General features: G+C 40.2%; 2 protein-coding genes across 7 annotated transcripts; one reads left to right on the top strand and one right to left on the bottom strand.

Moving 5' to 3' along the window:
• The first annotated feature begins 1,236 nt into the window (after window positions 1-1,236).
• Window positions 1,237-8,139, top strand: LOC135581082 (importin subunit beta-1-like). Of its 5 annotated transcripts, none has more exons than XM_065191964.1 (3): window positions 1,237-1,363; window positions 4,724-7,196; window positions 7,292-8,139. In XM_065191964.1, the coding sequence occupies exons 2-3, from the start codon at window positions 4,786-4,788 to the stop codon at window positions 7,488-7,490; spliced, it is 2,610 nt and encodes an 869-aa protein (XP_065048036.1). In that variant the 5' UTR covers window positions 1,237-1,363; window positions 4,724-4,785; the 3' UTR covers window positions 7,491-8,139. The 5 variants fall into 5 exon arrangements, with proteins under 5 accessions (XP_065048036.1, XP_065048030.1, XP_065048024.1 ...); XM_065191958.1 differs by having other exon boundaries at window positions 1,239-1,379; window positions 4,779-7,196; XM_065191952.1 differs by having other exon boundaries at window positions 1,240-1,379.
• A 710-nt stretch (window positions 8,140-8,849) lies between these two features.
• LOC135678807 (putative protein ABIL2) lies at window positions 8,850-11,494 on the bottom strand. Of its 2 annotated transcripts, XM_065191998.1 has the most exons (10): window positions 11,193-11,486; window positions 10,935-11,078; window positions 10,783-10,865; window positions 10,542-10,692; window positions 10,377-10,476; window positions 10,197-10,298; window positions 10,083-10,122; window positions 9,898-10,007; window positions 9,700-9,806; window positions 8,850-9,355 (listed from the first exon to the last, which is right to left on the bottom strand). In XM_065191998.1, exons 1-10 carry the CDS (start codon window positions 11,460-11,462, stop codon window positions 9,185-9,187), a joined length of 1,278 nt encoding a protein of 425 aa, XP_065048070.1. In that variant the 5' UTR covers window positions 11,463-11,486; the 3' UTR covers window positions 8,850-9,184. The 2 variants fall into 2 exon arrangements, with proteins under 2 accessions (XP_065048070.1, XP_065048064.1); XM_065191992.1 differs by having other exon boundaries at window positions 10,197-10,476; window positions 11,193-11,494.
• Between the last annotated feature and the right edge of the window lie 332 nt (window positions 11,495-11,826).

The following is an 11,826-nucleotide window of genomic DNA, read 5'->3' as shown; positions in this document are numbered from 1 at the left end:
ATATTATAAGATTTAATTTTTTTAACGATTTATCGTAACTTAAATTCTAATGATATTGTTCTATATAAATTAAAAAAATAAAAACTCTAATATAAAATAACTTATTATAAGGATCAAAATCTTAAATATTATAAGTCTAAGAAAGATGGAACATATCTTTTAGGTACGATAATCAAAAGAATGTCTCTAGTATCATAAAACAGCTCTACATAGGAAGTCAAGTCGATCCATAAACAATAAGAGTATAGAAGAAATAATTAAGAGAGTCCTCCCATCAAGATAATCTTCTAAAATATCATAACATAAATATATTTTATTTTTATTGATAAAAAAATTTAATCAAAATCTAATTAGTATATTTTGATAAAAATTAAATAAAATCACATAATATAATAAATTCAATTAAAATATACTTAGATATATGATAGTGAATCTATCATCAATTGGCACGTGAGATCTAAGTCACCGTTCTATATCTGGATGAAGATTAAAAACAAGAAAATATAAGGTTCCTTTTCATTCATTATGATAATAAAGGTAATTGTAAACTTTTCCTCTTTGACAATAATGAATCACAAATATCATTCTTTTCATTTAAGGTATAAAAATATATTCCAAACATAGGGAGACTCTTTTTTTTTTAAGACTCGAACTTGTATTTGAGGATATCGATTTACTAACTTGAGCATCAAAGGGATTAAGTTAGGAAATATCTTTCGATCTCGATCTTCGTATAGATATTACCTTAAGAGCTCTACGTTTCTATCTTGAAAACACCCTAGACAACCCTACGCATATGGGTACGGGTTCGAACTATGTCCGGTTGGCAAGACGTTAATGATATTTTTCCCTAATAATATATGTACTAATATGAAAACTCTTATAATGCTTATACATTTTATAATCAAGACTAGTTATTTTTGAAATATAGCTAATACATTTGGATGAGAATTTCATATATACTGCAAGCTTTTATCATTGTTTGAATATCAATTAAAATTACATATTTTTATGATTAGCTAATATTGATAATACGTGAAATATTTATCCATATATGATAATTTATAAAGGCATATACGTAATTTCAAAACTTCAGAAGGTTGCCTACGTAAAAACGCTGGCAATAATTTAATCTCAATATAATAAGTGGCGACAGGGTGAATTATGTAAGTCCAAAAAATTAAAGCACCCCCAAATTCCGGTTAAGCAATTGGGCGTCGCGTGTCCACGTCTTCCGCGTCGCTTTTCCTTCGCCCGTTTCCTAGGGTTTCCCGACTCGAGTTGCTCCGCGGCCGCCCAACTCCGTCGCCCTCCGATCGGCTTCGGGGACCTCTTCCGCTGCCGACCCTTTCGACCTACCCGCGTAAGTGATCTCAAAGGTTCGTCCTTTCCTCTCTCGATCTCACTGTCGCCGCCGCTTTTGCAGGGGGCAAAGTATGTTTGCTTTTGATCGATTAGTGCTCCGGATCAGGGTTTTTCTTGTTCAGCCAAGCGGTGGTTCTTGAATTTATACAATTCAACGAATTTCCAACAGTTTAAGGACTGCTGTATTGTTGGATTCGGTTTGGCGGATTTGGAACTGCAGATTTTTTTTTTTTTTTTGAGTTCGCAGTTTTTGTCACTTAAACTCGGTTTTTGGGTTGTTGATCAATGGATTTGTGATCGAGAGGAATTCTGGATGATTTATTGGCATATAGTGGAAATTTTCATGGTATGCTTTGTGATCGAATCTTATCTTTGTCTGGTCCTTTGTCGCGAGCATGTAAGAGGTTCCTTTTTCTCGTTGATTATTCAGATCTGCTGATGTACTGTTCGTTATTAATTGCATTGAATATATCTTCACCTTTTTGCTGTAATTGGTGTTAGGTGATGCTAAGTGATTCTTTCTCTGCCTTGGTGCTTAATTTTGGATATCAATAATGTAATCGCCGGAGAATTTTCTCTTCTTAAAAAAAATAAAAAAGAACATTACTGTAATGAATGTTTTACTGTATTTGGATTATCCATTTCTATGTTTGTGTAATATGATTAAGGAAATAATTAAAATCAGTTTCCTTGGAATTTAATCAATTATCTAAATAATTAAATAATCCAAAAATGATTAATTAATTGATTTCCTATTAGATATTTTAATTTTAGGAAATAAGGATATAAAAATAAAAGAATTTAAATTAAATAAGAAAAATTAAATTATTTCTTGCATTCGGAGAAGGGCTCACCTTCTTCTATTTAAAGGTGTTCCTTTCCCTCATTCCTCATTGAATCTAGTAGCTAGAGGAACAAAGAGTGGAGTCCAGCAGAGGAGCGGTAGTTCTTTGTCTTTCATGAAAAATTAAAATTTTATTTTAATTTTTATATTTTTTATATGTTTAGATCAAATCCATGTTGTATTTAGTTGTAGATTTTTTTTAATTTCGGATTTTGAAATTATCTTAGCATGATACATGAATTATGATGCCATTAATTTAGTTAAACATGAAATCATATTGGATTAATAAATTTAATGGATTTTATGAAATTTTGCCATTATTCTTTGAGTTGATTAATTAGTTTGACGTACTAATTTATTTGATCAATAAATTTCATTGAATACTTTCTTTTGTATTCCAAATCAAATCAAATTAATTATTTGGTAACGTGTTGAATATTAAAATCTACTGATTAATAGGTTTATTCTTGTGTTTATTTAATTTAAATTCTTATAATTCATGTTTAAATTGAATAGGACTACCTATTACATGTGTTAATTAATTTAATATTGTGCTAATTAATTTAATATTATATGAAATCGGAATTGAGGTTTTGATTTGGTTGGGATTGGGTCTAACTTGAGTCAAACCATAGATTGGACCTAGTCAAACCAGCTCGTGGTCATACATAGGGGTTTAGTCTGGGTGCATATCGGCCTACCCCAAGCTGCCAAGCGCGACCTATCTCATGTGGCCAGGTGCGACTCAGCCTGTGTGGTCAGGTGCGGTCCAGTCAAAGAGGCTAGGCATGACCTAGCCCACTCGTGGCCAGGCCCGACCCAACCCGAGTAGCTAGACATGACCTACCCCAAGCAGTCATGTGCAATCCAGACTAAGTGGTCAAGCACCACATACATCGAGCGACCAAGCGTCGCCTAGCCTGTGTGGCTAGGCATTGCCTAGCTCACATGGATCGGTGCTGCAGGTCAGTCTACCACCCATGGAACAAGCATGTGCCGATTACATGATTGATTCAAGTGACCCAATTCATATTCAGCCGAATGTACCTTTGCACTATACTAGGGTGGAGCCAACCCCTTTTAGCCCAAGTTTGCACTTGGTCCATGGCGCCTTGTGGCTCGATATGAACCTTGTAATTGACTAAACTACATTTTGATTGGTTCAAGGTGATTCTAAACCTATCCTTTTGGTTTTTAGCCCAAATTGGGTCTACTTAAGTCCAATTAGATTGGTTTAGGATGATTCAAGACTAGTTTTAGGTGAATTTGATGTCGGTTCAATTGGACTCTAGCTAAAAACTTATTTGTTTCAAGTCATTTGGACCATTCCAGTTAGGGTTCAAGTTGAGCTAGGGTTATTGAGAGATTAATATCTTACAATTTTATGATTTTATGAATTTAAAATATTTGTTCGAAGTTGTGATTTGAAAATGATTAGGTGGTATATATGGTTATGGTTATGCTGAGTGGTCTACATCGGACGTGCATCATGTGAAAGAAGCTACAAATGAACTGAGTCTAGCATGTCATACACCAACCATGGTCTCTCATGGCATTTTATTGTATGGTTTTTTTTAATGCATGCGTAAATGAATGAATGAATATAAATGAATTGATCGTGACATATGATGATAGTTGAGGACTTTATTTCTCTACCTAGGGCAAGTAGGCTAGGGCTAGGAGGACGATTCCCTTCACGGAGTAGCGGGCCTTCAAACATGACGAATACATGGTTCCTTCATCCGTTGTTGGGAGGAACATGTCCTTACTTGGGTGGGGTGAGGGACACCGCTCTATTCATTGTTGGAAGTGCAATATGGGTTTCCTTCATCTAGTATTGGGAGAATATAGAACTGATCCCTATGGCTCTCCATCCATTGTTGGGAGAGTGCACCATGGGGTGTCCGATGTACGTCTTGTTACTTGATAATTATATATGTCATCGAGTTGTGTTGCATAATAGACATTTCCGGTATACATTATTTGCATCTTACTTCAAAATTGTGACTTTTTGACATTCTCTTTTCTATGAGGGTACTTTGGGATGTTGAGAGAGATTTAGGCAAGCATGCCATGTAGATTTTGTTGATAGCATTGTAGCTTACGGTTTTGCTTGAGCAACCATCTTATTTTTTACGAATGAGGTTTATCTTCTGTTGACATGGTAGGTTTGATGGGTTTATGTGTTGTGATCCATTTGTCTTTGGTGAACCCTATCCTAGTAATCTTAGTTTTTATGGAGCAATACAAGATCCACAAAGCTCTGTGTATTATAGGCTAGAGATTGACATTAATGTAATTCTGCAATTTAAGTCTTAATTTCTGCAATGACTTAGTGAAAGGATTATTTGCCTAGATCATCATCTTTGGATTTGCCCCTCATCATGATGTTCTGTTACAAAGGATTTTAGATGATATGATTTTTCAATGAGGGACAACCTCTTTTGTGGCTTGTTTGATACAAAGTAATATCTAAAAATTTATTTGACGGACTGTTCTCTAATGTTGGTGTAGAGAAACGATCTCTGTTCACTTTCTAAAAGCTCAGTTCTTTTCTGCTCAATTTTAGAGTAGCAATGGAAGTCACCCAGATTCTGTTGAATGCACAATCAGTGGATGGTACAGTCCGAAAACATGCAGAAGAAAGTCTGAAACAGTTTCAGGAGCAAAACTTCCCTACATTTTTGCTATCTCTTTCTAGTGAGCTAGCAAACAATGATAAGCCTGTTGACAGCCGTAAGTTAGCCGGTTTGATCCTCAAAAATGCTCTTGATGCGAAGGAGCAGCATAGGAAAAATGAGCTTGTTCAAAGATGGTTGTCTTTAGATGTGGCTGTCAAAGCCCAGGTCAAAGCTTGCTTGCTTCAGACCCTTTCTTCTCCTGTTCCTGATGCTAGATCTACTGCATCCCAAGTCATTGCTAAGATTGCTGGAATTGAACTACCACAGAAACAGTGGCCTGAACTGATAGGCTCTCTATTATCGAACATACACCAGCTTCAGCCTCATGTGAAGCAGGCCACACTTGAAACTCTTGGCTACATATGTGAGGAAGTTTCTCCACAAGTTGTTGATCAAGACCAGGTCAACAAGATACTCACTGCTGTTGTTCAGGGTATGAATGCTTCTGAGGGGAGTACAGATGTCAGGCTAGCTGCTACCCGAGCATTGTATAATGCTTTGGGATTTGCACAGGCAAATTTCTCCAATGACATGGAGAGAGATTATATAATGCGAGTGGTTTGTGAAGCTACCTTGTGCCCGGAGTTGAAGATACGGCAGGCTGCATTTGAGTGTTTGGTAGCCATCTCGTCTACCTACTATGACAAGCTTGCATCGTACATGCAGGACATATTTAGTATTACAGCAAAAGCTGTGAGAGAAGATGAGGAGCCTGTTGCTCTTCAAGCTATAGAGTTCTGGAGTTCAATTTGTGATGAGGAAATCGACATTTTGGATGAATATGGTGGTGACTTTACTGCTGATTCTGACATCCCTTGCTATTATTTCATCAAGCAAGCACTGCCTGCTTTAATTCCTATGCTATTGGAGACTCTTCTCAAGCAGGAAGAGGATCAAGATCAGGATGAAGGGGCTTGGAACCTTGCAATGGCTGGAGGAACATGCTTGGGTTTGGTTGCACGCACGGTTGGAGATGACATAGTGCCTCTTGTAATGCCTTTCATTGAAGAGAACATAAACAAACCAGATTGGAGGCAGAGAGAGGCAGCGACATATGCATTTGGTTCAATTTTGGAGGGTCCATCGCCTGAAAAACTCATTCCTCTAGTCAATGTTGCCCTAAACTTTATGCTCAGTGCCTTGATGAAAGATCCAAATAACCATGTCAAGGACACTACGGCATGGACACTAGGGAGAATATTTGAGTTTCTTCATGGGTCAACCGTAGAAACACCTATCATAACACATGAGAACTGCCAGCTGATCCTGACAGTCCTCCTTCAGAGCATGAAAGATGTTCCTAATGTTGCTGAAAAAGCATGTGGTGCTCTCTACTTTCTTGCTCAAGGTTATGAAGATGTTAGTTCGGGATCGCCGATGTCCCCTTTGTTCCAAGAGATTATCCAAGCTCTCCTCAATGTTACACACAGGGAAGATGCTAGAGAATCCCGCTTGAGGACAGCAGCTTATGAGACATTGAATGAAGTTGTTAGAACTTCAACTGATGAGACAGCACCAATAGTAACACAGTTGCTTCCAGTCATCATGATGGAGCTTCATCAGACTCTTGAGGCACAGAAGCTGTCATCAGATGAGAGAGAGAAGCAGAATGAACTGCAGGGCCTCCTCTGTGGATGCTTGCAGGTTATCATCCAGAAGTTGGGAGCATCCGAGGCAACGAAGTATGCATTTATGCAGTATGCTGACCAGATAATGGAACCCTTTCTCAGGGTTTTTGCTAGCCGAAATGCTACAGTGCATGAAGAGGCTATGCTTGCAGTTGGTGCTCTAGCATATGCCGTCGGGGGAAATTTCATAAAATACATGCAAGGTTTCTATCCATATTTAGAAATGGGTCTTCAGAACTTTCAGGAGTATCAAGTCTGTGCTATCACTGTTGGTGTGGTTGGAGATTTATGCAGGGCATTGGAGGACAAGATACTGCCTTACTGTGATGGAATCATGACACAACTCCTGAAGGATCTATCTAGTAATCAGTTGCATAGATCTGTTAAGCCACCAATATTTTCATGCCTTGGTGATATTGCTTTGGCAACAGGGGAAAATTTTGAGAAATACTTGATCTATGCCATGCCTATGCTCCAGAGTGCAGCAGAACTATCTGCACATGCTGTTGCAACTGATGATGAAATGCTGGAATACACCAATCAACTTAGAAATGGTATTTTGGAGGCATACTCTGGGATATTGCAAGGATTTAAAAATAGTTCAAAGACCCAGCTCCTGATGCGTTATGCACCTCACATCCTTCAATTCCTTGATACATTGTACAATGAAAAGGACATGTATGTAGTTATCTATTCCTAATTCAGGTTAGAGTTTGAATGGTTGGTGCTTTTCTTGCCGGCTGACTTGTTACTTTCTTCTTTGTTTTTCATAGGGATGATGCAGTGATGAAGACTGCAGTGGGCGTCCTGGGTGATTTAGCTGATACGCTGGGTAGCCATGCTGGTACCTTAATAAATCAGTCTGTTGCAAGCAAAGAATTTTTGGAAGAATGCTTATCATCAGATGATCAATTGATAAAAGAATCTGCTGATTGGGCTAAGTTGGCCATTAGTCGGGCAATCTCTGGTTAATGGTAAATTTTGGTGCTTCACAAGTCTTTATATGCATAGCAGTCATGTCAAGTCTGGTCTGGGTTGCATAAACGTGTTTTGTCATTACCAGTTTGCACAAAGCATTTCTTTCTGGGCAAGTGTCGCATGGGCTGTCGGTTAGTTTATGAACGAGCACCATGGATTGGGTTCTGCTCATTTCAGTGGGGACTTGGGTAGAGATGACCCATCTGCCAGTTCAAATTCTTGCTTGCAGAAAATCTAAAGGGCACTGCATCTTTGTCCTTGGTAGTACATTCATGATGTGCATCACATAATGCCAATGCCATTCTTCTGCAGCAGGCAAGCAAAATTATGATGTCTGGAGTGTATGATGCCTGGAAGCAAAAGTGGTTGTAGTCTGAGAATCATGTTTCATGTTATTTATTGCCACCAAGTCTGCCCGGCACCTTTCCCTTTTTGTTTTTTGGGTTTTGATTTTTTTTTCTTTTGGGGATTTTGGCATAGATCTTGCATTTTTGTGGAGTTTCACTGCATTTCATCATCCTCCTTTGAAGCCATTGTAGAGGTTACAGTATGTGGCCTTCATTTATGCACTGCAACATGGAATTGTTTTATATTCTGTCAGTAAGTTTATCAGATATACAGATGTCGTAGCATTCATTTGCAATGCCACTGAATTTTTTTGGATAATGGTCACAGTGGTCACACCTTCAAGTGTATGCTCTTTTCAGTATTCTTTATAACCATACAAAAATTGCTCGTTAAGTGAATGGTATCTGTGGTTTTGAACTTTTTTGCAAGTCACTTAGTTGCTGGCGCTTTCTGCTGTAAGCAGCATGACTTTAAAGCTTCTTTTGCTTGATGATCTATGGAGAAGGTCATATTGAACATTAGAATAACCAATATTAGAGTTCAATTCTGTGTGAATGTTTTGTGGTTTAGTTTCTATGATCTTATTGTGCATTTCTCCCAGCTCAAGGTTCAATGGATCTGTAGATCTAATAATTCCTGCAAGAAAAAACTGGACAGGAAGTTGGAGACCTTGAAAGAAATCATCCAGAAAATGCAGTTTGCTTTCATTTTACAGTTTGTTAATATTTTTCTGGTTCCAAGTCCAAACTAGAGTAAGATCTGCAGTCACACTAGGAGTTCCTTGATAAGATTCCATAAGCTATCTATCTATTATTGTTGTAGGAACTTGTGAAAAGTATTTTACATAAGATGAGAATTGGATGTGTGATATTTTATAAATCTAAGTGTTGGATGATTAAAATGTAATATGTATAAAACCTTTTCTTTTATCGAATATTCAGGTAAATGTGTTAATATGCTGCAAAAACTTGTGATACAAATAATTAGGTGATACAAATAATTACCTGAAGAAATCAGCTCTCAATTTGCATCAAGTTGATCTTCAAACTATGAAAACTGATACACAACAATAGGATGACAAACTCCCCTTTCTCTACAAAACTCAACTTTCTACTTATCCAAAGATACAAGTGGGAAGTACAAGAAACAGTAACAAGCCAAGGCAAAGGAACCATCGTTTGCTGCTCCTTTGCCTGCCTGTCTGCCTGCCTATCTATATATTGCGATACTCTCATGCGGCTCTTTGTGTGGTTAATGAACAGAAACTGAAAACAAAAGCATCGAACAACATTTCAGGTAGAGGTATGCCAACTGAGCTTCTCTGAGGTCTCAAGCATCTCTCAGTACTCATCCAAATAACTATAAACCATCTCATCTTTCTTCGATTTGCGCCTACTGAGCAGGGACTTGAGGAACTTCTTGCCTTTGCTCGGGTTCTGCTCCCCATCCTTCTCGTCGTTTCTCTCGGCATGCAAGCGCATCGACGCCGATTTCTGAGTTGCCGAAGAATACTGCACAAAAGAAAGTACATTTCGGTTTGATGTTGCAAAGAAGGGATGATGAACTGCAGCAACCTCGATCAGCATACAAAAACAAGTTGACTATTTGTTGGACGCTTAAATCTATCTATATGCTCGGGGAACATGACTATTAATGGTATAGTCACAATTCACATGATCTATTTATATTGCTGTAATAGAAAGATGTCACTTTGTCAGTGCCCTTAAAGACTCCCCTGGCAATTCCTTTAAAGCAAGCATCTGCGCACTTGCACCCAAGAAATGAAAGTATCAAGAGGAGTTTGTACTCATGATACTTGTTCGGAGCACAAGTGTCCATGGTGAATGCTCGTTACCTGCCGCCCGATACTCGATGTTGACCTGAGCGCAGTCGGCCGCACCGCAAGTGATCCGGATCGGGCAAGTGGATTCGGCATTCGAATCGGTGATGTTGCTCTTTTTTCTGCAAGATTATATGGCAAAACAGAGTTGCATTAACTTGAACGATCACGATCGGAGTGTTTTCTGCAGTATTAGAACTGCCGACGCCGCACCTGCACCGAAAAGCTTTCCAGGTAATTGTGAAGGCGACGAGGAAGGAATTCTTCGAGGAGACACGGAGCGTGCTCTCGAGGAAGGAGCAGGCGACATGGTTCGTGTTTTCCTTGTATCATCAAACACTCGAGACATGACTATTTGAAATCGGTTCTGCTGATTAGCTAGAACATGACATATGTACCTGAATGAAGGTGCCTTGTCCGCCACCGTGGGATGATGAACTGTTGGAAAAGCTATATCGATCAGTACCGATCGCAGGCAATCGAGAGGGGTGGATCGAACAAAGCATTATTACCAGGTTGAAATTTGTGTGTCTCGGTGTTATCGTTGGATGCATTCAGGTTCTTCTCGTACTTTGGTGTTGCATGTCGTCCTGATTCCGGCATCGATTTACCTACTGAGCAACCAACCGAAGAAGAAGCATCAGAGACGATCGCATCTGTATCGACGAACACACCAAGAGAGATTAACTTGCCCGGTACGATGTAGCGTTTATGGTACCGTGGAGCTTTGATCACCAGCGACTGTTGCGACAGCCCTTCGCGGTCCACGAGTTCTCGGCAGGCTCGAATCCTCTGAGGTTGCAGAACACGATGATATCTCGAAGACTAAATTGCTGACTCGGGCTATGAATTCGTACCTGTTCGATACAGGAGACTCGAGACTCCGCTCCGGAGACCTCGTCGACCTTGGCTTCGAGGAGACCGGTCACCTTGAACGACACCGATCCGAGATGGTCCACCGTGTTGACCACGGCCTTGATGGCGTACTCTCTCAAGGTGTTGACGACGCTGCACGCAGAATGAAGCATCGTGGACTTTCATTTAGGTTCCGGTTCTTTCACGGTGAAGCATAACGAAGTCGATTAAGCATGCACATACAACTGTTTGTGGTCGTCAGTGGCATACGATAATTCAAAGTACTCTGCCGCAGAGTACAATTGGGACCTCAGATTCTTCAAGTCCTGGAGCGCAAGGATCAACATGAGAACCCAATTCGATATGAGAGTGTAAAAGAGAAGAGAGCAGGGCACCTTTAGGCTATCCGAGAAGAGCAGGCTTTGATCCATAGAGAGCTCATCGAAGTTGGAAGCGTCCAGCTGGTTCTGCAGCAGAGGAGCAGACGGAGATACGGTCTCCATCGATGAGAGAAATGGCAGCAGCAGCCTTACCTTGTCCTGCAAGCACAAGCACAAGGTCACAGTCCCATCTCTTTTCCTCTCCTTTTACGAGCTCTCATAAGAGGCGAAGAAAAGAAGAGGAAACCGGGGAGCAAGATCTTCGTGGCTCACTTTGGCCGATGCTGGGACACGCAATGATGCGCAGGGGAGACCAGAGCAAGGAGAGGACAAGGGAGGAGTGAAAGAGGCAAAAGGGAGGAACAGGTGACTCCTGCAATCCAAAGCACAACTCCCGGCGAACACAGGCGACCCTTGGGCGAGATCGAGACGGCAATCCAAGCCCCAAAAAACAGAAAAAGGCGTGTTAGATCGAGCTATTCCTTGTCCTCCCCTCGGCTGCAAACCGATGCAGCTGCTGCTGCTTCTCTTCCTCAGGCTCATCAAATAAATGTGTCGGGTTAGGCCGTATTGCTTTTATTCGCGAGTGTGGTCTCTCTCGGTGAACTCACCGTCTCGGCCAATCGGGTTGGTTCCTTGCCAGGTGGGCAGATGGATCATCTTGAGTCCAGTTGTATCCAAGATGAAGATGAGGATATCGAAGGTGACAACGTAGCTTGGTAATAAATCATCCGGGCGATCTTATGGATGATCATGCTGATATATTTCTTGGCATCGACTACACTGATAAAGATCATTCTATCTTATTCCCTACGGGGCGGTGACCATAAACGAGCTCGGGTAGAATTATTAGGTGACGGGAATAGGGGGACAACAATCACGGCGAGCACGTCGGGGGCGTGAAAGA

This window comes from Musa acuminata, chromosome BXJ1-1 (assembly GCF_036884655.1).
Source record: "Musa acuminata AAA Group cultivar baxijiao chromosome BXJ1-1, Cavendish_Baxijiao_AAA, whole genome shotgun sequence".
Classification (NCBI taxonomy): domain Eukaryota; kingdom Viridiplantae; phylum Streptophyta; class Magnoliopsida; order Zingiberales; family Musaceae; genus Musa; species Musa acuminata.
Note: the sequence above shows the minus strand (reverse complement) of the source record. Positions and strands in the feature narration are given on the sequence as shown.

What these genes read in the sequence shown, in the direction of transcription:
- LOC135581082 (XM_065191964.1), top strand. Translation starts at nt 4,786, where the DNA reads ATGGAAGTCACCCAGATTCTGTTGAATGCACAATCAGTGGATGGTACA. An exon ending in TTGTACAATGAAAAGGACAT is followed by an intron (nt 7,197 to 7,291) that starts GTATGTAGTTAT and finishes TGTTTTTCATAG; the next exon opens with GGATGATGCAGTGATGAAGA.
- LOC135678807 (XM_065191992.1), bottom strand. Translation starts at nt 11,462, where the DNA reads ATGAGCCTGAGGAAGAGAAGCAGCAGCAGCTGCATCGGTTTGCAGCCG. An exon ending in TCTTCTCGGATAGCCTAAAG is followed by an intron (nt 10,866 to 10,934) that starts GTGCCCTGCTCT and finishes CTTGCGCTCCAG; the next exon opens with GACTTGAAGAATCTGAGGTC. An exon ending in GACACACAAATTTCAACCTG is followed by an intron (nt 10,123 to 10,196) that starts GTAATAATGCTT and finishes CTTTTCCAACAG; the next exon opens with TTCATCATCCCACGGTGGCG.